Genomic DNA, 26470 nt, shown 5'->3' on the forward strand with positions numbered 1-26470 from the left:
AGATGAGTTTCAGTTCTATTATAAACCAGCTATAATTTGCTTTTTGGGGAAGATTTTAAGAGAGACAAAGAAATGAATGAAGAAGGAGGTTCAGATTTCTTGAATGATCTAATAAGCAGCCTAAGTCATAATTATGTCCAACTGGTACATAATTTATAACAAAAGGTGGCATTTTAAGCTTTCTTGAGCACAGCATTAACTGCAGTTGGAGTGGGTGAAACAAGTCTGTTTTGAAAACTTCATTTTAGAAGAAGGAAATAACTCTTTCCACTACTAGAATGACTGCATACCTCCTCGCCCAAGTGCCCCATTCCAAACTAGAACACCCATGGCATTATTGTAAGGAACAATCATAAGAACCAAAAATTCCTACATTTTAATTAAATGCAGAAGAGTCCATAGTGTCAGCCACAATACACTAGGGTTCTGGATCCAATTTAGTCCAATGGAAAAATCCAGGAAATTTACCTGGAATATCAGGTCAAAGTGAAAACTAACAAAGTGTCTCTATTGAATTCTGAAGTCCATCATGATACCACTGGCTCCGGATTTTGTAAGCTTTACCCAAATTTGGTCAGGTATATGATTTATCTACGTGGGGATTTTGTTCTAGAAATCTATATTCTTCTGACTAAAATTTAGTTTTGGAGAGGCCAGATGCTTTAATTTTGAAAAAGCAGAGTAGAGGCATAGAAAAAAAATCCTCAGTAGGCCATAAGCTTTTCTTTACATGTTCCTTTGTCAACTATTTGCTCTGAGTGCCAAACATTCAGCATCATAGGCAGATCCACACTAGAACCACACTAGACCCCTTGGAGGAAGTAAGAGGTAGCAAGTGCTTTTTTCTAACGTTTCTGAAATAGTTAATAGCTTCCAAAAGTAATTTGGAGAGGCCACAAAGGTACTAACTGCAAATAACTTAGAGGTCGTCTGCTATAACTCTATGGTTTCAGAAACCAGAAAACTGAAGTTTAGAGAGAGGAAAGGAGGCATCAAAGCCACCTTGCCAGCTGTGGTGGAGATGGGACAGAAATTTTGGAAGATCAGTTCTTGGTGGACAGAAATTTGGAGGATGACAAGGCTACTGTTTTGCCTTAGGGGAACTTCTAGTGGTTTCAGGATTGACTAGGGTATGTATAGATGGATTGATATCATCTGCAAATCTTGAATTACACTGGGTAGAATCTTTTCTTCCCTGAATAAAGAAATTCATGGGATTGAAATGCAACCTACATCATTCCCCTGTAGAATTCTGGCTATGGGGAGGCAGGTGGCTTGCGCGGTTCCTGCTGTGCTTTACAGAGGTCTTTCTCTCTCATGAAGTTACATTTTCTCTTCTCTGGGCATCTCAGCATATCACTGTTTAAAGCGCATTTTTTTCACTGGACCAAAATCACCATATATGATCTGCACAGAGATTCTGGGCAGATGGATCCGAGGCTAACTGGCACTCACATTCAAAACTTGAAAGTCATACTTTGCTAAGCTTAAGGCTGTACTTCTGACCAGGGTTTCTGGATGAGAACATGAGGCAATTGCACAGTGTTGCTTCATTTTGACGATATGCCTTCATGCATCTAGAAGATAGACTTGGGCTAATACTCCTTTTGTCTAAGTGCAAACAGCACTTTCCTAAGTGTCTGCAATAAAGGGAGCTCAGCTGGGTGTTGGAGGTTGAAAAATCCTAGGTGTAGCACATTATATAACTCTCTGATGCTCAGATGGCTCATAACAATAATAACTTAAACAATAATAACTTCCTCAGAGAGTATGGTAAACAGAGTAATTATCTATCCAAAAATGTCCACATCTTAATTCCTAGAGCCTGTGAATATGTTATGTCCCCAACAAGGGGGACTTTGCAGGTGTGATTAGATTAAGGAATCTCAGATGGAGGAAGGATCCTTGGATATCAGGTGGGTCCAAGGTGGTCACAAGCATCCTTGTAAGGGGAAGGCATGGATATCAGAGCCAGAAAGTGATTGGGAGATGCTAGGCTGCTGACTTGGAAGATGCAGGAAGGGACCACAAGCCAAGGAATATGTATCTTAGAAGCTGGAAAAGCCAAGCCAGAGAATTTTCCCCCAGCAACTCCTGAAAGAAACCTAACCTGTTGATACTAGGGTATTGCATTCCACCTAGGATTCTGACCATGTTGGTGGTCATCTGTAGGAAACCGATGCCTGCTGTAGTACAAGAGCAGGAGAGAGTTTTAGATATGGCAGATTATAGGGGTGTGCTCTGTATCTCTGTAAATGTCAGGGTGGACAGAACTCTCCCCCCCGCCCCTTTTCTTCTATAGGAAGAAAAGGTTTCAGTATCATAAAACTATCAGTTTTCATGGATTCTTTTGACAGGTAATGAATAAAGTTCTCATTAGCTTGACAAAATCAAGGATTTGATCTAATAGTTTTTTGGGGGGGTGCTTATTTCAATTGGGATTCCATACACCTTTTGAGATACACCTGACTTTCCACATCACGGGTTCTAGAGCATGCAATGAATTAAATGTTTTGGATGGAAATCTTTTCCTGATAGGATATATGCTTTCTGACTTCTTTACTAAGATCATTTGCCACAGACTGCTAACTTGGTTTCTTGGAAGTCTTTTCTCAGTATTTCTAGTTACCTTCCATGGTCAGTACCACCAACAGCCTCAGCTCACTTCAGTCTGCAACAGTTTTTGCAAACAGGTCAGTGAGCTCTGTAGGACTTGCATAACTGAGTGAGACCCGAGAGTTCTGCTCCAGGGATGGGCTGGGGGCATCTGTGCCTGCACTTTGTGTCTTTTATTTTTGTGCCAGCCAGAGTCCATTGTTCTTACTTCCAGGCTGTAAACTGACAATCTGGACTATAGGGTGGGATCCATGGTTTTTAGGGGATCTTAGGAAGGTGCAGGGAAATTTAAGAAAGAGGACCAGTGAGGCCTCCCTAAATCCTACTGGCAGAAGCTAGGCTTCAGGCAGCCCTAAATCAGTGCCTGACCTAACTGAGGTGCTCAGTTGATGCACTGGAGTCATTGATTTCTTCTCACTATTAGCTCAAGGTAGGTTTGTGGTTTTTGATTCACATTCACATTTGTCTTTCATATAGTTCTGCCCTCTGGGTCTCACCTTCTTTGGGAACTCCTTCTGCTCACCAGGTCACATTCATTTTTTTCCTATAAATATTCTGCAATTTGTATCATGTAACTAGTAAAGATAAAAAGGCAAGAACGATAATCCTAAACATATAAAATAAATAGATTCTTTTAGCAACATGTTTATCTTTAGAAGAGCCTACTTGCTAGTTGAAATTAAACTAAGTGGCGGAGTTAAGGTAATGAAATGGAATGACACATTCATTCCCGGGGTCAAAATCTAGCTGGAAACCAATTGGGAACACTAATCAAGGGACTTAACAACATTTGTCCTCATTGGCCCAGTAATTCCATGTCTAAGAATCTGCCCAAGGGAAATAATCCTTTTACACAGCGAACTGTGTTAAAAAGATTGCAAATCTGCAGGTTCTGCTTCCCTTGGAAGTGTGGTGAGTAGGTGCTGCACCTCTGCTATGCAGGCTGCCTACAGTCACTATCCAGCCCAGCAAGGGCCCAAGGGGTACAGGACCTCAGTGAGTTATTTCAGCCCCAGGAACATTACCTTTACTTGATTTCATGTTGTCTCCAGATTGAAAACAAAAAAAGCGCTACACTTTACTTAGAGGGAACTTGGAAAATACAAGCAGAATGTCTCTTATCATGTTAGTCTTAGTTTTTTTTTTTTTTTTTGGTAGTCAGTCACACAGAAAGAGTCTCAAAACTCCATGTATCAAGATGCATTCTTACAGAATGTTTCTAACAGAACCATCTCTTCTGCAGATGGTTTCAAAGATGGGGATGCTGCCATAATGGCCATTCAGTGAATTACTCTTATACACAGTGTTACATTCGTGAGCCTTATTTTTTAAAGACATTGAAAATTTCAACTGCTGACAGTTACACTTATTTCTAAGGGTAATTTTGCAGATGGCCTTGTGTGCATGATTGCCTTAGATACATCTATCTCCAAGAACTTCAGTTACAAGGAACTATCCAAGTTGAACTCCTATAGTAATGGGATTTCCTTTCCTTTTCCAATGACACGTTCTTTATCATTTCCTTTAGATTATACTGATTTTCATTGCTTTCTTGACCAAATTTATCAAAATCGTGTTTTTCTGTGGGTCCTCTTTCCTGTGTTCATAGTGTTTACTGCAATTTGTAAGGAGGTCATTGTGTAAGGCCTGTCTCTCTTCTCAGGCTGTGAGCTCCATGGTGGCAAGGTCGCAGCTCTTCTCTGTACTCCCAGGACAGCACTCAGTAGCTACTTATCAAGCACTGTCTGAGACAGAGAGAAAGAGAGAGAGAGAGCCAGGGAGAGATATCGGTTTAAAAAAATTACAGTTCAAACCGTAGATTTCTGAAATCTATAGTATCATTTACATTACATCAACTTTAAGTTGTCAGAGGTTTTGTGAAGGTTCCAAAATAATATATGTAATGCATGATTTAAATCTCAGACAGCATGCTTGTAGTAAGTTAGACTTGCCATCACATATGAAATTATACCTTTCTGTGATACATTTTGTCTTGAACTTTGGAAAAAGGTTAACTAAGAACATGAAGGATTTCATTACAGTAGAGAGCCAAAATGAACCACCCCTCCAACCCCCAAGATCAGCGAAGAGCAAGAATCTCTAAAGCAAACCTTTCCAGGAACTGTAGAAAACAAGATTAATAAAATAAAACTGCAGTGAATATATCAAAATTCTGTGAATAGCTCTGTCTCACTGAGTTCTACAAAACAAAAAGGGATATAATTATTTAATTTTATAGGTGTTTCTCTATCATTATGACATAATACAATCTTTCATTTCAAAAATAAATTATTTCCTATATATTTTCTTGCTTTCTAAATCTTGTCTCACTGGATAAACTAGAATGAGGGAGAAACAAATAGAACAAACCAAGGTTATGGAGAAAGTATGTATGTGAACTTTATTTCATCATGAGAAAATCATTTCTGTGCAGTAACAGAGAATACTGATATCTACATGATGAGTTTTCTTTGTATTGGATACATACCTTACATTTGTACACAATATATAAAATTCATGGAAGAAATTAATCTCTACAGTACAGTTTCTTTGTTGGAAGAAAACTTGTTCCATTAGTTTCATTTAGAAAATGACCCCCAATTCTGTGACTGTGGTACCAGGGATCGCAGTTCCAATCCTGCAATTTATTAAATTAAACACCATAATCTTATGAACATGAAAGAAACTGAGAGACTACATCCTAAGCACTCAGGCTGCTATGCTAGTAAGTGATCTTAGCGGAATAGCATGATTCTTATGATGTATTACGGAAAGAAACTGTTTTCCCGCCGGTCTGATGGCACAGTATTAGCAACATGGCTGCGGATTCCTCTCTGCTCTGTGGACATGCACTTCACTCCTCAATCAAACCTTGTCCACACATGGGAAATGAGGCCATCACCATCAAATAGCTTCTGCGTGGCACCTAGGAAAACCTCTTAGAGGGCTTCAGCATTTAGCATGGTGTTTTTAGGAAAGAAGAAACTCTTAAACACATAGGTCACTCCAGAGAACAGTTGTTCAAATGACTATGGTAGGGGAAGTCCAGCTACAGTGTCACTTCATCCAAAGAGGTTAGGGCATGCAGGCATTTTCCCTTGGAGTAGCATCCCTCTTAGACCAACAACCACTCCTCAAAGCATCATCTTCACGGCCAAGAGTCCTTTGCCCTTGCCATGGTATTTGAAATTGTGCTTGTTTTTTTTAACCATGTGAACCATTTTCAGGGGTGACTGGTGTATGTTGAGGTTTGTGAGAAGCACAAGACACCATCCCAGTTCTTGTACCTAACATCTTGTACAAAATCACCATAATTAGTTCTGCAGAAGGATGTTCTACAGAATGCCAGTGGGGGTTTGATTTCTCTGATTAAAATGACACCCTCAAGGTCTCAAAATGCTTTGGCACCAGCATAAATGTCTCTTCCTAAGTTTAATTTCCTTGGTGCCATTACTCTCAAAATGAAAATGCCAAAAGCATTAGAGGGTTATACTTGGCCATCAAACTCAAGCATTTCATCTGAGATGGATTAGTCATCTTTGATGGCCAAAACATCAAACAGTATAGCCAAGAAGCAAAAGTTCTCTAGAGAGAGTAACCTTGTACAGTGGTCCTAACCAGCCTCCCCTAGACTAAGGGGACTGGCACAGGTAAAACGACAAGACAATGAGTTGCTGGCTTCTTCCTGCTGCTGCCCACAGGAAGTTTCAGTTCTGGTGCCAGCAGCCTCAGCCTGGGATAGGGAATGGATGCAGTCCACGCTGTTTCAGGCATAAGTGGCTGCCTTATCCTCTCTGATCAGCTCTAGCACCCCTCACCCATTTGCAACACATTTAGTCACACAAATCCACAGCTGCAAAGAACCTAGGCCCCAACCCCAGGCACAAGCACGTGCTACAGAGTTATAGAATCATCTGGGCAAAATTGGCAAGTGATGTATGTCGGTGCAGAATGGGAGCCTGCTCTAGAGCCTAAATACATTCGTCTTAGACACCGGGGACACATTCAGGCCTTCATTGTTCAGCTTCTTCAATTGCAGCTTATTTAGAATGTTACCAAAGGAAGCCGCCGGCCCAAGCCATTGGAACTGTCGATGTGGAAGCTTTGGTTTGGTCACATCTACATCCCATGGGCTCTCTAAAAGTGGGAGAGGAATGGCAGCTCCGTGCCAGAATGCAGAGCAAGTCATGGAAACACTTCAGGAATGTGGGCACTGCTCGGGTTACCTCCGGGCTTGCCAGCCATTTTAGATGCCACGCAGTTCTCGCTCTGAGGGATACTGCTGAAGGGCCTTACCCTCGGACGTCTGCAGGACCAGGGTCTTGCTGTAGGGGCTGACTCCTGTTTTGTTGAAGGCCTTGACCCGAGCATTGTACGTGCTGTTGAAGTGAAGACCATCCACGGTGCACATTGTCTCCTTTCCCACATACACTTCCTGAGGGTCAAAAAGTAGCAGAACCCATTTCAGATAAACTCAGTTGAGGAGTAAGGGGGGGGGGCAATATGGCTAAGTTAGGAACAACAGCTTTGGCATTAGCCTGACATAGATATGAATCCTGTGAGATATGGGACCATTGAATTTACCTCTTAAGCCTCAATCTCCCGATCTGCAAAATGAGGGCACCTTATGAAGTTGATATGAGGATTACATAATGTTATATGTGTATAGCCTAGTGCCTCAAGTTTAACATGGACCTTGCAGCTTAACGAGTGAAAATTACTGGCAGCTGGGGCTTAAAAAATTAAAATTGGATGCTTATAGTTAGGATTATGCTTACTAACAGCAACTTGGTATTTGTAAAGGACATTATACCTCCTAAGCTATTGATCCATTGCTATGGTTTCTAAAATACATGTATGAAAAGAAAGGTGATCTCTATGTGCACTGACAACTCTTCTGAAATCTTTAGGTACCACCACAAAGATTACACTCCAAGTCATAGGGGCGTAGGTTTCTTTCACAGTACAGAGGGAAAGGGGGAGGAAATCGGGGAGGGAGGAAGACTGACATTTCAAAGGCTTAAAATAAATCTGAGCATAACGCATCTTTAGCATAGGTTAGGCATTTACTTTCCTCTTTAGCTGTACACTTTGTAAAATTTATGCTGATGTAATGACTGGAAATGATTTGCATTCAAAGCACAGTCTTAAAGTGACAACTTTTTAATAGAAGACTGGAGTCTTGGGTTGCCCATCCATTCCTTACTATTTCAGCAATAACACAAATTTGAATATCACACCCTCTCATTCAGGTCTCTTCTCAATCTTTAGTTGCATATGAATCATCTGAGGATCTTGTTAAAATTTGTTTTCCCAACCAGAAGGTTCCTGGGGTAGTGGTCTGAGAATTTGTATTTTTAATAAGTTTCCATGTTGGAGAGGACTGCTCTTTGAGTGGCACAGCAAGGAATAACCTGAAGGGATAGGCTGGGAGCACGCTGGGGTAGCCTGTGGAATAAGCGGAAGGGATCCAGATGAGAAAGCCCCGTGTTCACTAGAAGTGATCAGTAGGATTCAAGGACTTCATCAGTGTTTAACTGTGGCTCCTGGAGGAAGGAGTAGGCAGATGGTGCTAAGAGTCTGAGTCTGATATCAAAGTAAGGACAAGCAGGGATGTAGAAAGGACAGGACTCGGTTATAAAAGAAATGGCAGGCTTATTTGAAAGCACACTGAGTATAAGAAAGCTTCATGGCATTTCTAGGCCAGACTCTCAGATGGTCAGCAAGCAGGTGGAGGCAAGGAGAAGGAGCAGCATGCCATGGGACAGTAAGGGAGGGGGACTGAACTCTGGCTAAAGTATGAGGCACTCCTCTAGGTAGGAATTGAGAACAAAAAGTTGAAACAAAAGAAGGGAATTCATTCATTTAGAGAACTATGAAAGTCAGGAGAATGTTTTCCAGCCAAAATAATAATTATGGAAAAAGAAATGTCTTAAAAATGAAACCCGTTAAAAAAGGCAAAGTCATGGATGAGAAACTGACACAGGTCTTTACACACACCCACACATGGTCACCCTACCCACACCCACATACACACACATAATACAAAAGACACAAACATAAATGGAACCTGAGATCTGTATCTTGCAGAGGGATGAACCTGATTTTATCATGCCAATAAATTGACACCTATGTAAATAAGGCTTTCCCACCAAAACAGAGAACTGTATAGGATATGGTCTCTGATCTTAGACATTCAAGTCCTGAGGAAAGCCAAAGACATTCAGGAAAAGGAGGCTGGATAGGCCTTCTTGAAAGCCAGTGTCTAGGGACGGGCACTGATGATTGGGAGCAGGCTGGTCTGCAGGGGCTTGATGTCCGCGGGGAAAGGCTCACGACACAGAAAGGCTGTTCCTCTTTCTAGAGCTCTCAAGCATCAATACTCACAAGAGAGACAAACTCAGGCAAAACTGGGCAGTGCAGGTGGAAGGCAGTGTGGGGAAGAAAGGATGGATAAGAATGAGGCAGGATGCCTGAGAAGCAGATATGTAGAGACAAGCAGCCATGCACACAGATCATAAACTTGTAAGAAGATTCAGGTTATTGTCATCATGTCACCTCAAAGAGGTAAGAAGCAGACCCCGTCACCCAGCAAAGTGGAGGCTACCTAATTAGAGCATAGGCTGTATAAATCTAGAGTTTGCAGTGCTGCTTATACTGTCTGTAAGAAGAACAGGACATGTCAGTAGAGACACCTCTGATGGCCCAAGCACAAAGCAGACCTTTAGCCAAAGAGGAGGTAGGGCCTGCCAAGATGGACCATGCCCATGAAAGATCGGAAAGCCAGGCCAGCTTCCAAGGCACAACCTCCCAAGAGAGTCACTGGTTTTGCCAGTGAAGCACAGGTTCTTGACTTACCCGGAACTGACCACCACTGCCATCGTCCAGTTCCAGGATGTATCCTTCAGCGGGCACCGTGGACAGAGGCGGCTGTTTCCAGGACAGCGTGGCACTGTTGTTGTGGGTGCAACACTCCTCCAGCTGTAGGATGGGGGTTGCTGGGACTGGAGAGGAAGCTAAACAGAAATTAGTGTAACCCTGGCTTCTGTTGTGTCGCAAATAGTTCAGTATCCTGATGTGGCAAACATCTCCCTGGTAAACATGTGGTTAGAAGTACCCAGTTTGGTTGGGAGACTTGAATAGGATCTGTCTCAGAGTCTCCAATGGGATTGGCTCCTAAACTGTGAGGATGCCCTTCCCTCAGCTCCTGACATGTCCACCTTAGCTGTGGCATATGGAAGGGGATGAGTAAATGCACACAACTGCTCTGTTCTCTCCCCTTGAGCATAGGACATTGTACTCAATGGAAATGTTTGCATTCAGCCTACTAAAGCCCATTCAACTGAAAACATGGTTGAAACGGTGTTAATATGTTTACCATAAGTTTTGAGATGGACATTTTATTTTAAAAGCTGGGACTTCTTCTAATTGCCCATTTTTTTGAAAAAAATATTTATTTACTTTACTTGGAGGTTAGAGTTACAGAGAGAGAAAGAGAGAAGGAGAAGCAGAGAGAGGGGAGAAAGAGACCGTCTATTTGTTGGTTCACCCTAATGACTTTAATGGTGAGAGCTGGGCTGCTCCAAAGCCAGGAGCCAGGAGCTTCTTCCAGGAATCCCACATGGGTGCAGGAGCCTGTGGCCATGGACCACCTTCTCTGCTGCTTTCCCAGGTCATAAGTAGGGAACTGGATTGGAGATGAAGCAGCTGGGGCTAAAACAAGTGTCCATAAGGGATGCTGACACTATAGTCAGAGGATTGGCCTGCTATACCACCAAGCAAGACCCACCTCCATACCCTTGTGATTCTTCATTAGGTTCTGTGCCATGTGACAAAAATCATCGTTTCTCAGTTTGGAAAAATTCTGGGGAACTCTATTTCTGTCTCTCCTTTTCTCTATGTATCACTGTGCCTTTAAAATAAATGAACTATTTATTATTAACTATTATTAACTGTTTATTATTAACTATTATTATATAGCTAATTTATTTTTAAAAAGGTATGCTATTCAATAAATAATCCCAGTTACTGACATATGAACCCAATGTTTGTAGCTGGGAAATAATTTTTACCAAATGCTTGAATTTTATTTTATTTTATTTTTTTTTAAAGATTTTATTCATTTTATTACAGTCAGATATACACAGAGGAGGAGAGACAGAGAGGAAGAGCTTCCGTCCGATGTTTCACTCCCCAAGTGAGCCGCAACGGGCCGGTGCGCGCCGATCCGATGCTGGGAACCAGGAACCTCCTCCAGGTCTCCCACGCGGGTGCAGTGTCCCAATGCATTGGGCCGTCCTCAACTGCTTTCCCAGGCCACGAGCAGGGAGCTGGATGGGAAGTGGAGCTGCCAGGACTAGAACCGGCGCCCATATGGGATCCCGGGCGTTCAAGGCGAGGACTTTAGCCGCTAGGCCACGCCGCTGGGCCCTTGAATTTTATTTTAAGACCAAAACATTTACTTATTTCTGAACTTTAGTAACAGAACAGCTTTATCAAAAGAACACTTTAATGAAACTAGTCCAACACCCAGGGACATTTGGGTGAATAGATGTTAACTATGGGACACCTGGTACACTGTTCCAAAGTCAGGCTCTCTGTGTCATGCATGCTTCAAATTAAATCTGCTCTGTCAGTCACCCCAACTCAGAAGAGATTTATTTTTAACAGCAGTTTAGGAAACAGGTTCTATAGTGGAATCTCTAGAAAACAAAAGCAGTGGCTAACATATGAGATAGGGTAAACTAAGGTTTATAAACAGGTTAACTAAGAAAAAGAACTGACATACTACAGTAAAATCTTGACTGAACTACAGAATTAAATAAATTAAGTCAAAATCCATGACTAACAAACTAAACGCAATCAGCTTGAGAAAAGAAATCAGATTTCAAGTTTGAATGGCACAAGATTGAGGTGGAATCTTATCAGAGGATTATGACTACTGCAGAAAAGATGAATTCACTGCTTGGTTCCATAAACAGACTCCAGGGCTAGATGGAAAGAGGGGAAGACAGGAAGCAGAGTGTCTTCCAGACAGTGACACTCAGAGCTGTAACTGCAGGGTCACCCGCACTTCTGTAAGGATTCAGGACCTACTTTGTTATTTGAAACTTATTAAAAGAGTACATTAAAATATGACAAGTGTAAGTCATCCATTCTTCCAAGGGCTTCCAGAGACATGCTGACTATCCCTGGGACATTTGTTACGAGTGATCTTCCTCGGTTAGTGCTTTCCATAAAACAATTCTTTGACTCTTCCACTTTGTTAACTGTCAGTCTTCTAAGTGCCCAATGTCTGTGATTAAGGTAGGTCTACATTTCATCAATTATAAAGCCGTAGAACAGGATCAAAAGATCATCTCAAACTGAGTCATGTAAATGCTTTCAGTGACTCTGATAAGAAATCCCAATGTCTCCATGTAGACATAGCTATAACTAGAAGTTTTAGGAATTTTTGCCACAAGCTCAAAATTGCCAGATTCTGTGAATCACACAGGAGGTCTTCATTACAACACAAAAGGTGGCCACAGGGAAGAAGAAAGAGCAGAGAGAGAACATGCATATGGGTGCATGCTTTTGTGGCAAGAGGCAGGTATTGGGAATAGGGGCGTAGAAGGATCGGTGGATTGCACTGTGGGCAGGTACTAGGGATACAGGCCAAGAGGGTTTGGTGGATAGGGCCATCAGGTATGGTGCCACGAGGTTGCAGCAGATTGCTGCAGAACAGGGTTAGGAGGTTACAGCAGATTGAGAGAGAACAAACTTTGAACCTAAAGGATATGAAACTTACAGAAGCAAATTTGACATGACGCCAGTCTAAAACAGTGGGGGTCTTATCAATCTTTGGGGTCAACATTTGAATCATTGCTCACAAGAATACTAATAGAGATAGATGATATAATATGCAATTAAAATAAAATACTAGGCTTTAATTTATAAATGCTCAGTGTTCGCACCATAGAAGACCAAAAGGATTAGAAAAATCTAACTTCTTTCTGATCTTCATATTTAATATTAGTCAAGCTTTAAACAAGTTTTAAGTAAGTGAACAGAAAAGCAAAGGGAGGAGGGGACTGAGAAAGCCAGAAGAACCAACCCGGGCACACTTGCAGTTGCCTAATCCTATTTCTTAATATGCTGAGCATTATTATCCCCCTTTTTTCACACCAAATGGTGTATAAAAAGGCAAATGAGACCAAATCGTAGCCTCATTAGCAAAGACTTATGCTTATATTTTAGAAAAAAACAGATTTTATGATGAGTGTTATTCCATTTCACTTTATTAAATAATAAAGAAGAAGCCCACAAGAAATACTAAGAATTTTCAAATGAATCTATATTTTATGGCTTGGAATAGGTGGAAGCATTTTATTTTACTAAAACCCCTTTCTTTGGCACTTCCATAGCTTTCTTGATCTATATACTTTTATGTTCATTCCGGGACATCTTTGGTTTTTCTTTAAGAACTAACTTGTCCTGACCTATCTGGTCAGAATTCTAGCACTCAGCATTCCTTAGCTCGCAAAATTAACCTTAGGCTAAAAATTCTCCTTTTAAATACAAAAGGTTAGCTATTCTTACTGACTTCCTGGATGGGGGCTGCCAGAGACATGGTTCAAAGTGAAATTCCAGAACAGTGGCTTCCAAGTGTCTTTCCCTTTTATACTTGGTCTTTAACAAAGAGACCAAGTAGCCATGTCTATTTTTTTTAGGACTTTTCTGGTCCAAATTATAGTTCACATTTTTTCTATTTAATTCTGTCTCTAACCCTTCACATTGTGAACTTTCACAGCCATCCAGATTTCTTCTGTGAAAATAGACTATTATGACAATTCACATGATAATGAAAGCTGGCTTCCCACCTTATTTAGGGGACACTAATCCTAAGAGATTCTCTTTAAGCACTGACTAAACACGTATAGTGAAAGCTTCCCATGTATTATCAACACCAGAAGAGAGTTGTTATTATCATCTCTGTTTTGTAGACAAGGAACCTGACCCACAGAAACTTTCCATGGCTTGCAAGTGGCACAACTGGGATTCGAGCCAAGCAGGCTAGCTCCAGAGGTGTTTATTTAGCACTGCATTATATGAGATACCTTAAGAAAATTCATGGAAAATGGAAATGAGAGACAAATTTATTTGGGTACAAAAAATTCAAATTCATGATGCCCATTTTCCAGGGAACTTTAAAAGACCAGTTGCAGATATGATTTCGAAATCTGAGAGGGAGACAGGCAGGCATTTATTAGCCTAATGTTTAAGATGCCTGCATCCCACATTGGAATATTTGGGTTTGATATGTGGCTCTGGTTCCTGACTTCAGTTAACTCCTAATGGGGTGCCTGGGAGGCAGCAATAAAAGCTCAAGTAATTGTGTTCCAGCCGTCCAACCTGGGAGACCTGGACTGAGTTTTCAGCTCTTTCCAATTCCTGAGGATTCAACTAGCAGATGGGGGTGCTCTCTCCCCACCCCCGCCTCTCATGCAATATAATTTTCCATGAACTTTCTGAGGTATTATATTACTTCCTAAGTCTGGTAATTAGTAATAGTGTCCAGAAGAAAAATCTCCATGCCTAATGCCAAAAGTTTCTGTTTCCTAAAATACCCATTTGTCACTGGTAATAATTTATGTGACATTTCATGTTCAGAGTACAATGGCTGGAAATGTACTTTTACTGTACTGTCCTCCTTGAGGTTCCTTTGTACACTGTCTCTCCTCTTTATGGTGGGTGAGCAATTCAAATAGTAGCTGGTGAAAGCTGGATGTTAGAGGCACTGCAGGCTGCATTCAGGAAGCTGTCACTGGTTCACTGTCATTGACAAAGATGAATACATGGGTGAAGGACATGCATTTCAGGCCCCAAACATGGAGCAGAAACAAATGACATGGAGCACACGAGGGTCCTTGCCAGCCCTCTGGTGGCCCTCACCATGATTTATAGGAGAGCTTGTTCAGATCACGCTGTCACTGGCACACTCAGGGTTCTTACATTCAGGATGATTTAATAAAGATAACTTAGGTGAGTAGAGGCACTTTCAGGGATTAACAACCATTCTTGGAGAACTGGGTCATCATTTTGTACTGGTTCAGAATAAATACACTGGTATTTCATTTCAGCACTACAACTTGTGAACCTTGGGATACTCCATATTTAGATGACTCTTGGGTAATGTTAATACAGAAGGATCAGGTGTCTGAACTCTGTTCTTAACCTAGAAGCAGAACCCTGGCAGAGTAGGAGAAGACTCTTACAATTTCCTTTCTATGATCTGGGAAAGCTGCCAACACCAACCTAAAACTATGAGGGAAAATGTTTCTATCACTCTCGAACAAAAACAGAAGATGAATTTAATACTTTGTTTTTCCATAAAAGACAACTCTGAAACCTCAAACACCAATCTGGAAATGAGGAAATATGGAAAGAGTATAAGATGGTTTTCTACTCAACAGAACACGTGTCATTACAATTTAGGTGTTCTTGAACGAAGAAAGTGCCAGCACTCCACAGAGAGATCACAATTGCTTGTGGGGAAAGTGGATGTGGAGTCAGGAACAGCAAACCAGCTCAACTTTTAGCTAATAAGAGAATGACTTTTAGGCACTGTCTTTTGGCTGCCTAAAGGAACTGTGAAAACCCAACTGCAGACTTTGAGAATCAACAATAACAACAATAAAATCATCTCTAGTGAAATTTCAGGACTAGAGAAATGGAATATTAAAACTGTGAGCCAAAGCAATAAAGTTAAGCGAATATTTCAAAAGGCTTCCAGGAGAGCAAAATAAAAGATAACTTTATGTAAAAGCATGTTAAAATTTACATATAGATTTTAGTCATACATATTGTCTATGAACATTTAAAAAACTCTCATATGCACGAGTTAAATTTTCTGTCAGAAAATAAATATCATTTTCTTATAATTTTTAAGTGGCCTCCTATTTTGGTTACCATTTTGCAATGTAATTTCAAATGCATATTTTAAATAACTTTGAAAATATTTAACTTTCTATTTCCATCTACTTGGCACACTTTCAGAACAAAAGTAAGCACATACATTGTTAGTTTCACAATGTCAGACTGCTTTAACATCAGCTCGGAAGTGCCCTAATTTTGGCCATTTATATATGGGTTTTTATGTTTTTTAAAAAGATTTATTTATATTTATTGCTAAGTCAGATTTACAGAAAGGAGGAGAGACAGAGAGGAAGATCTTCCATCTGATGATTCACTCCCCAAGTGAGCCGCAACAGCTGGAGCTGAGCCAATACAAAGCCAGGAGCCAGAAACCTCCTCCAGGACTCCCACACAGGTGCAGAGTCTCAAGGCTCTGGGCTGTCCTCGATTGCTTTCCCAGGCCACAAGCAGGGAGCTAGATGGGAATAGAACTGGCGCCCATATGGGATCCCGGGGCGTTCAAGGTGAGCACTTTAGCCACTAGATCACTGCACTGAACCCTATGGTTATCTTTTTTTTGCGATAATTTTTATGGACACACTGTAAAAGTACAGATTATTGAAGTATCTTTTACAAAATGACAAGAACACTCCACCAGGAAGAGCTATATTTTGTGTTAACAGATATGACAGGGGACACTAGGAGAAATGTCAATGATGGCCAATCAGGCCCTACTGCATCTTAACTTTTGACTTTTCCTTCCATCACATGCAGTTGACACATAAACACTCAGCTTCTGAAAAGAAATGTGCTCTTACTGAATTAATTAATTTAGTGCAAAGCAGAGCATATAAATTAACTTGGCAGAGTGATAATAAAAGTAAAGTAAATTAAGATGAAGTATTGAAAAGATAGATGAGATCATTCAGTCTCATTTTTAATTTCATAAATAATTGCATTGAATAATGGTATGTTCTGGATAATTTTTGCTATTCCCTGATGCTGGGCACGTGATATCTCTAAGACTCTCAAACAAGCAAGCACTGAGTTTATCTGATTTGCTCAGAGGAAGGTCACACTGCTCCAAGGAGATGTTTTCATCTCCTTGGATGGGAGCTACTTCAGGGTTTTGTGACATTAACCCAGGTATACTGAACCTGCCTCAAGCACCAGTATCTCCTTGGGCTGCTGTTGCCTGACCCGGGGATCTAAGCACGTACCTTTCACCTGCACGAAGTCCAGCTGGTGAATGGACTGTAGCAGAGGACTGTTGTCCAGACTCAGGTCGAAGTCGGTGGTCATCCTGGGAGTAAGGGTGCCTTTCCCCCACTGGTCCTCAGTCAGGTGCACTCTCCTTATGAGGGCGTCAGAGATCTAATCACATCAAAGACCACAGCCTAAGAAATACAACACCATACTCCTACATAATGCTGCATATTGACCCTGGGGTGTGTCACCCCCAAACCTCCTTGGGGCTCCTGCCCTTCCTGCTGCAATGCAGCTCTTGAGAAGGGTACTATCACCACAAGGGTGATCCACGCCTTAGGCAGCATATCCAAGCGTGTTTGAGAGTCAGGAGCAACTCTAAATAAACAGCAGATGTTCACTGGTCTAACAAACAAACCTGGATATAGAATCGTGCTCATCATCAGTAAAAGACAGCAACTTCAAATAATGATACAGTGGTGACTACTTACTCTCATAAGTGAACAGTATCTAATTTTAGCTGTGGCTATCTCATTAAGACTTGCAAATAAGTTTTATAAAACAGTTTAGAGAGACTGCATATAGATTTTCTTATATTTTCAGTGCATAATGTTTATGTGATTATCATTTTCTTTTGTTGACAACTTTTTTTAAATATTCGGTCTCTCTGTCATCTAAACCAATTTATCAGTATGTGAGTTGGAAGATATTTACAAGGATAAAAATTAAGCAAAATTCGGCTTTGATTATTGCATCCTTCTAAAATGACACTAACAACAACAACAATAACAAAAACCTTCATTATGTCTGAGAAGTCACAGACTTGCTGGCCAGTGGGAGGTAGCAAAGAAAATAAAAACCTTGTATAGTTGTACACTTCCAGCTGATAAAACTATCCAAGGGACATAATTGGAGAAAAACTCAAATTCTTGCAAGGCATTACCTTTGGAGGAACTTGAATACAGGGACAAAACAAACACAGCCCATGTATGTCTCAGTTTTGCAGTATACGTAACAGGCACTTCCAGAAAGGCGGTGGAATTTATTCAGCAGGCACCCACCCATTGATGAAGGTCTGTTACCAATACAGGGCCATTGGAAGTCCTTCCTGGGGGTTTGAGATTCAGGTGCATGGGACACTTAGAAGATAAGGCAGAAATGAGTTACACCCACCTGCAAAAAGCCACTAGGATCATTTTCCTTAATCACCTCCAGGCAGTACTCCATGAGGCCTGTGGTCTGGCGCAGTTTCACAGTGCAGTGAGAGATCTGATCTCGAACCACCTAGGGTGGATAAGGAGACAACGGTTCAATATGGCAGAGAGCAGAACAAGCACACTGGGGCTTTGGAAAGCTTCTTCATAATAGAATCAAAGAGCTTCATGGAAAAGAGCTAAGCTGGGAGACTTTGTGAGCAGTATTTGCTATGGATATGACTCTGGGACACATAGCTCTGAAAACTCAGAGAAAGCAGGACTTATTAGAAGGAAGGTGAATGCTGACCCTAACATATTAAAATACACCTTCTTGGGGGCTGGTGGAGCCAGCATCCCATATGGTCCAGTTGGCATCCCAGCTGCTTCACTTCTGATTCAGCTCTGCTTATGAACTGGAACAGCAGTGGAGGATGGCTCAAGCCCTTCAGCACCTGCAACCATGCAGAAGACCCAGAATAAGTCCCCAATTCCTAGCTTTGGATTGGTTTAGTTCCAGCTTCTGTAGCCATTTGTACAGTCAGCCAGTAGGTTCAAGATCTCCCTTTCTGTGTCTTTTCTTTTCTCTGTAACTCTTTCAACTGAAAATAAAAATAAAAATACATGTTTCTCAAGTCTCTGGGAAGCTGATCTTCCTGTGAGCTGCTCTATAGGTAAGGTCAAGGTCAGACTGTAAAGGAGCTGTGTCCACTCTGAAGTGTGACTGCAACACACCTTCTCCTGTCCTCTGCCTGCCCCTTTTGAAGCACAGACAGCATCTTTCAAGCCCAGTGCTCTCCCTGTCTGCCCTTCCCCCTGGTCCCATTGGCACATGTTCTGACTCTCTTGCCTTCAGTGGGTGGTATGGGCTGGTATGAGTCACAGTGGAGTTGGTGAGAGAAAAGATAATTCCAGTAAGGAAGCTGGAGACAGAGATGGATGAATAATTAAGTTTTAAGAATAACCCACTTCGACTCACAGCCTGATTTTGGAAAGCAGTTTCAAAGGCTGCTCTATTTGCCAAGATATGAGTCAGCTTTAACCTAGATAGGCGTGCAGTTTCTGCCTCTGGGAAGTTGTCTTCACCCAGTGACAAAGGCAGGACATTCCCTGAAAAGTGTCCTTCTTCAAAGATGCTCATCTTCTGTGTCCTCTGTTCAGTGACCTGAATCCTGAGTGACTTTTGAAGCAAAGAACAAGGGTTTTCCAGGAACTTCAATTCCTTGTATCTTGATGTTTATGCAACTTTACAAAAACACCCAGCATTTCAGGTTCTCTGGGAAAAAAAGCTACAAAGGCTTTTAATAAGCATCAATACATTTTCTTATTCATTTCATTCATTTCATTTCATTTTTAATTATAAATTTATTTTTCACTAAAGTGATAATATTCACTTTTCAAAACAACTGAGAATTAGGTAACAAAAGAAGTAATATCAGCATCTTGACATAAAATTTTGAAGCATTTTGAAATTTACTTTCAGGCTTTTTTCCCAGAACCATATTTATACTTCTGGTTAGAGCATATGACAATCCCTCCATAACCCCACCCTGTGCAATATCTTTTCTTAGTAATTTTCTATGTTGCCACCATTGGTAAGTGTTACTGGTTACAAACATATCTCACTGAGAGCATAGTCATAATTTATCTAATCATTTCTGTTTCTCTATTATTCGATAGCTAACTTCTTCATATTTTTTGACAACTCATCCACTTACAATTCTGGGTTATTTCACTTCTAACTTTTTACTGAGGTAAAATATACAAACAATAACATTTTCCAGGTTAACCACTTCTGAGTGCTCTTTTTTGTGGCATCAAATGCATTTACACTGTAGTGCAGCCATCGTCACTGATTTTCCCAGACTGAAACCTGCCTCTCAGCCAGGTTCTATTAGCCTCACACCAGCACTGTTCACTTTTTTGTCTTGATGAATTTGATTATACCAGGAATCTCATATATGTGCACTCACACAGTATTTGTTTTCTTTGTGGCTAGCTTATTTCATGGAGCATAATGTCTTCAAGGTCCACCTATGTGTGAAAACTTCCATTAAAAAAAGATTTATTTATTTAGTTAGTTAGCTAGCTAGTTGGTTATTATTTGAAAGGCAGATTTTACAGAGAGAGGGAGGGACACAGAGAGAAGGTCTTCCTTCCACTGCATCACTTCCCAAATGGCCACAATGACTAGAGATGAGTTGATCTGAAGCTGGGAGCCAGGAAGGAGCCTCCTCTGGATCTCCCATGAGGGTATAGGGCCCCAAAGACTTGGGCCATCCTCCACTGCTTTCCCAGGCCATCAGCAGGAGCTGGATCAGAAGCAGAACAGCAGGGACTCAAACCAGTTCCACCTACACACTATGTTACAATATTGGCCCAGAAATGTCTTTACTTTTGATGAAGTCCAACTTAACCGCTATTTTTTGAGGCATTGTTGTGCTTTCTTTCAGTGTCAGATTCAATAAATCACTGCCAAACCCTGCAGCCTTTGTTTACATTATCTAGATGTTTTATAATTTTAGATCTTTGATCCATTTTAATTTTTGTATTTATTTGCTAGGTATTCAATTTGTGGTGCTTTTTTTTTTATCATATATACTGTTTTCACCATATCAATTGTAGAAAATATTGTCCATTCTCCATTAAAGAGTCAAGCACCCTTGGGGTACAAGAATCTATTTCTATATCTTCATTCAATTTCCGTAGTATATATGTCTGTATTTGTGCTTGTGTCATACTGTTTTGATTATCATAGCTTTGCAGTAACTTTTCAAATCAGAAAACATGAGAACTGCATCTTTTTTCTTCTTCCTTCTTTCCTAAGAAATTATTTATTTGAATGGCAGAGTGTATGTTTGTGAGCAAATCCTCCATGCACTAACTCACTTCTCCATCAGGGATGGGTCAGGTGGAAACCAAGAGCTTGGAACTTCAATGTCTCCCATGTGGGTGGCAGGGGTCCAAGCACTTGGGCCACCTTTCAGTGCTCTTTTAGGCAGGGATCAAAAGTGGGTCCTCCAGGACTCAAACCAGTATTCCAATAGGAGAGTCCAGGGTTGGAGGTGGTAGCTTAACTTGTTGGTGCCACAATTTTATTCTTTTTCAAGACTATTCTGGCTATTTACATCTCCTAATTCTGACAGGTGATTCGTTATTGCTTTCTAAATGAGAAAAAAACAGAATATATGACCTGAAACTTTATCATTATGGGTGGAAGAAATTGACTTTGATGGGAGGATTACTTATGTGATTTTTGAGGAGGGAGGGGAAATGAAATTTGGAATCCATTAGTTAATTCTTTCTCCTGCCATCCAATGTGTTTCTGACAACCACCACAATCACCATTACCACCACCATCTGTTGGTCTTGGCTCATGGAGTGAAAATGATTGTTTTCTAATAAAGAAGGATGTTAGGATTCTGCTTCATGCATGGTGGCAAGGTGCTCCACAAGTAAAACACAAATTCAAGACAGGATACCCAGGTGAAATTACTCCTTCTGCCTCATGAGGCTTATTTAAGGAGATGCATAGATGCCACATCATTGCATTACCCCACTGGCAACTATCCTTTGACCACTGGTGCTAAAAGTCTAAACAGCAAGCACAGGGATGAGCTGAAAGGGTATTGCACAGTGGCTGCTTTCCACAAAATAAATCTAGCTGTTGTGTTTACTGTCCAGGTCATGCGGGTCAGTAGCAGTTCTAGAAAATAATGGCATTGAGACAAATATAATACTTGGTCCCTATAAAATTCAGTATCTGTTTCTTGGAGTTTCCTTTTCAAGTAAGGTTTACTGGGAACTGCCAGAGGAGCAGTGTGATTGCTAGGGTTCTGTGCCTGCCCTTGAGAAGTAGAAGTGTTGCCAGTGCCAAGGACTCATTGTTTCCACCTGTGTCTGTCTGTCCCGGGTTCCTGATTCCACAGCTCACATTTCTCAGACACACCCATATCCCCAAGTTCCCCAGCTCTCAACATTCAGTGTTGCTACAAGTGATTATGATCTACCTCTTTGCAGAATTTCACTCACTGCATAACAGCCACAACCACCTATGGTAGAATCACTGCTAAAAATTAACATTCTGGGTTGTTGGAACAGCAATTTTGGTACTTTGTAATTGACTTCAAGTTTCTGAACAAGTCTAGCAAGATTTCCTAGTTTATGAGATCAGGCAGATAATGAGATCTTTGAAAAGTGTAAAGATTTTGAAGTGAGTTATGTGGTACAGTGAGTTAAACCACAGCTTGGGAGGCTTACAACTTCCACTGGATTCCTGGTTGAATTCTGTCTGCTTCAATTCCACTCCAGCTATCTGCTAATTCATGGGGGAAGGTATTGATGATGGCTCAAGTACTTGAGTCCTGGATACCATGTAGGAGACTGGATGGAGTTCCTGACTCCCATTTCAGCTTGCTTAATCTTAGCTCTTGCAGCCATTTGGCGAGTGAGCCAGAGGACAGGATATCTCCTGCCACCCCCACCACTGTGCTCTGCCTTTTACATAAATAAATATGTATTTTTAAAAGGACATAAAGATCTTTATCTACAGTTGAATTTTTTAATAAACTTTTATTCGCTAGCTTTCTCAACCCATGCTATCCACAACCACTTTTATCACCAATTCACTTATTTTTTTTATAATATCTATTCAGTTATTTCAAATAACTCTCAGTCAGAGTCATAAAGAGAGAGGGGCGCTGGGAGAGAGATAGAGAGAGAGACCTTCTCTATGCTTGTTTACTACCCAAGTTGCCCTGATGGCCAGGCAGAAGACAGGAACCAGAAACTTCATCCAGGTCTCCTACAAGAGTAGCAGGGGTCCAACAACTTGGGGCAATTTTCACTGCTTTCCTAGGGTTTTAGCAGAGAGCTAGAGTGGAAGTGGAGCAATTGGGATGACAGTTGTTGCACATATTGGATGCTGTTGCTGCACACAGTGGCATTATGCCCAATGCCAGTCCCTATTTTACCACTTATTTTAACATTTTTTCCTATGTAAATAATTCCTAGGCAGTCAGGTCATGTCACTGCTGAGATACACAATTTGTATTTTGTAAACCCCTTGACACCATACTTGCAAATGGTTGGACTACACTCTTTTGATTAGGAACTATGCAAGTTGCAAAAATGATACAGAGAACAATATTCTCACTTTGTCCTTCATTAAAAATTAAAACTAATGAGACCATAAATTAATCTACAGTTTCATAAGCTTTAAAATTGTATACATGGAGAGACCAGCATGATGGTCTAGTGGCTAAGGTCCTCGCCTTGACCATGCCAGGGTCCCAGATGGGTTCGTGACCCAGATGCCACACTTAACATCCAGATATTTGCTTATAGCCTGGGAAAGCACCAGAGGTTGGACCAAAGCCTTGGGACCCTGCACCTGCGTGGGAGACCCAGAAGAAGCTCCTGGCTTCGGATTGGCTCAGCTGTGGCCATTGAAACCACTTGGGGGAATGAACCAGTGGATGAAAGATCTTTCTCTCTGTCTTTCCTTCTCTCTGTAAATCCATATTTCCAAGAAAAATTGAATAAATCTTTCAAAAAATTGTATCACAAGAGTCAGCATCTCTTCTGAATGTCAAATGTCTATTTATCATTCAAACAATTTATCTTGTTAAGTGGTACACTTATAAAGGTCACTACTTGGGTCAGGATGTGATACTGATATACATTTGGAGAAACAGAGTGGGCTGTTTTGTCCCAATTTCTTCTCAGACATTTCAGCAGCCTATAGCATCCGGGAGAGTTTACACAATCAGTCCCAAAGGAGTTTTGCTTTGCCTGTTCACAACTCCAATCTGTTACTAGGCCAATCTCTTTCCTCCAGTTAGCTCCTGTGACATAACCCGTAACAAGTCCTAAAGCTAACTACACAGGATTTTATTATTTTATCCACCTGTGACCTTGATACCATGTCTGTAAGCACATAATGCTTAGATACTTAGAATAGACTTCTGTGTGAGTTAAAGGTGAAGTACTTTGGATAGTATATTCATTTGACAAAATAAAGAAATCACTTTTTTTCCCCTCTAGAGTAGAACATTCTCTAATATACCATCTGATTCACTGAAACTTAGTGGCACTTACATTAAGGAAAAGCAGTTTTAGGTTTCTCATATGCCACTTTTTCCCTACACAGTTTCATATACAACTCTTTCCCATTCTCTTGATCCTGCTCTCTGTACTATTAATTTATCTACATTGGCAACAAATCATTTCAAGAACAAGTCAGGCTTTGAGTAAGAAATGAAAGAGGGAAGAAAGGAAGGAAGGGAGAAAGGGAATTACCATATTAGAATTACATCTATGAAGAACATGGAGCATATTCTGTTTGTATTAGTATTAACATTAGCATCAGAGTTTATTTGAATTGTATTATAGTAATTATCGTGCATTTGCGGTGATCCTGAGAATCTAACATATTGATAAATTCCTTAAAAATAAAAATAACTAAAATAAAACCAGTCAGGACTATTAAATAAAATTTGCCCTATTTTAGAAGGGCTCTATGTTTTAGCTGTGAACTTTCAAATCCAGACGTGTAAATGCCATCAATAACGTATCAAAACACTGAGTGAACCATACAAAGTGCACGCTTATGGCACTGAACCCAGTATCGATGTATGGAGAAGCTGATGAAGGAGGTACAAGCCATTGGGAGAGAAAAGTGTTTGGTGTGGTTCCACCCACTCAGAACATTTACAACTAATGGTGGGCTGCAAAATCACTAGTAAATGTCAGAGTGTGTGGGACCACATCAAACACTTTTCATAAGTCAATGTTTACAATTCAAACTCATGCTTTTAGCAATAGGGCCACAGAACTTCCAATTATTATTTTTGCAATCATAAAGGGAATGTATGAGAATAATAACAAATTCAATATGAAAAACATGGTAATGATTTTAACAAAATCCAACAGTACACTGGAACTAAAAATCAAGTATGCTTCACAAAGCTACAACTGGTACATGGAGTCCTCTGTGAAAATGTGAGCTCTATAACACTGGATCACCACCTCACAGCATCCTTGTTGAGTCATCTTGTTGGTACATTAACTTTACCAACCATACATGGACATTAAAGATGAGATTTCTTTGCAAAATTTTTCTGAACAACTACAAAGTGTTTCTCTCTCTCTCTCCATATATATATATATATACAGGTGTGTGTACACACACATGTGCTACATATATATGTACACACACAATATACACACACGCACATTTGGGGACTTTACAGTCAGAAAGTAACCAAAAAGAAACATGTCACCTTGCACCAATCACTGTATCCATTTATTCTAAGATACTGGATGCAGAGCACATTTAAGGTGATATCAGGATTATTTCAAATTCTAAATGTTACGTAAACAAAAATAATGCTCAGATGCTATTTCAAGCTTATCAAAAGAAAATGACATATGTAAGGTTACATGCAAAGATCTCATGAATGCAGCACTACAATTTAAGTGCTGTCAGAAGTTGTCCATGAAGACTACAGTGAGTGAAGATGTTTTAGGGCCCTCCTCAGTTAGGTAAGACCTGGGTAGGATGCTGACATGTTGCACAGATAGGACAGAAACCTGGGGGGTCAATGGCTAGGATACTGCTCAAGGAGTTCCATTTAGGAGCTAATGGTATTTCTTGCAAGTTCAAAAGCATTTTGTTTCAGTACTTTTCTGATACTTATTTGAGTTCATGACATCTTGAAAATACATATTTTGTTCCCGGTACTTTTTCGAACCACAGAGGAGTAATAACTATAATTTACATTTCAAACAGTCTTCTTAAAACATGACCACATCTACATATGTCTCCAAGCCCTATGCCTTTTTTTAAAATTTGTTTTTAGCTTTTAAAAATAGCTCACTTAACTTTGTTAACCATTTTATGGAGTGATGGATTATAAACGCAAGCCAGTAAAGAATTCCCCAGGTCTAGAGATGTGAACATAAGAGCCTGGGCTGACTCTAATACTGTGAATTACAGTACTGTGGAAGACAAACTCCTGGAAACACTTCTTTAAAACACTGGTTGACACAATATTCCCCATCAATCTGTTTCAACGAGATAGCCATTATGGTTCATATTTACTAAATGCTGTACTAGGTGCTCTACCATGCTCTAGAAAGTGAGCACCACCTTGACCTGTATTTTAAACACAGACAAAAGCCAGGGGGCACAGACCTTCCCGTGGCTGCAGACTGAGTGATGAAATGTGTCCTCTCGGTCTGGTCTCTGCCACACAGAATCTGGGCTCTTCCCAGCTGAGACCCATCCAGCCTCAGACCAGGGCAGAACAACTAAATCTGTTTGAGCAATCAGTGCTCTCAGAGAGGGACACAAGCAGATTATAAAGATTGTGTAAATGCTCACCCACTTTCCTGCATCCTAAGTCTTTTGGATTGGCTCAAAGAGAGAAAGTTACCAGGAAAACACATACACACACACACACACACACACAATTCTTCCTTTGTCTGCTGGCCCCCAGAGAAGTTGGCCAAAGGGAAACGGAAGAACATGATTATCCTCACCGCATAGTGAAGGA

General features: G+C 40.7%; 1 protein-coding gene across 2 annotated transcripts in view; it reads right to left on the reverse strand.

The window, feature by feature from the left end:
• TRIM9 (tripartite motif containing 9) overlaps window positions 1–26470 on the reverse strand; it is a 98485-nt gene that overhangs the window by 13609 nt on the left and 58406 nt on the right. For both annotated transcript variants that reach the window (XM_004584816.2, XM_012926846.2), the window contains exons 4-7: window positions 17893–18003; window positions 16734–16887; window positions 9475–9632; window positions 6913–7051 (exon numbers count right to left, since the gene is read on the reverse strand). In XM_004584816.2, the coding sequence (XP_004584873.2) occupies window positions 6913–7051; window positions 9475–9632; window positions 16734–16887; window positions 17893–18003 (562 nt within the window). The remainder of the gene's footprint in view (window positions 1–6912; window positions 7052–9474; window positions 9633–16733; window positions 16888–17892; window positions 18004–26470) is intronic.

This window comes from Ochotona princeps, chromosome 6, assembly GCF_030435755.1.
Source record: "Ochotona princeps isolate mOchPri1 chromosome 6, mOchPri1.hap1, whole genome shotgun sequence".
In the NCBI taxonomy this organism is placed as follows: domain Eukaryota; kingdom Metazoa; phylum Chordata; class Mammalia; order Lagomorpha; family Ochotonidae; genus Ochotona; species Ochotona princeps.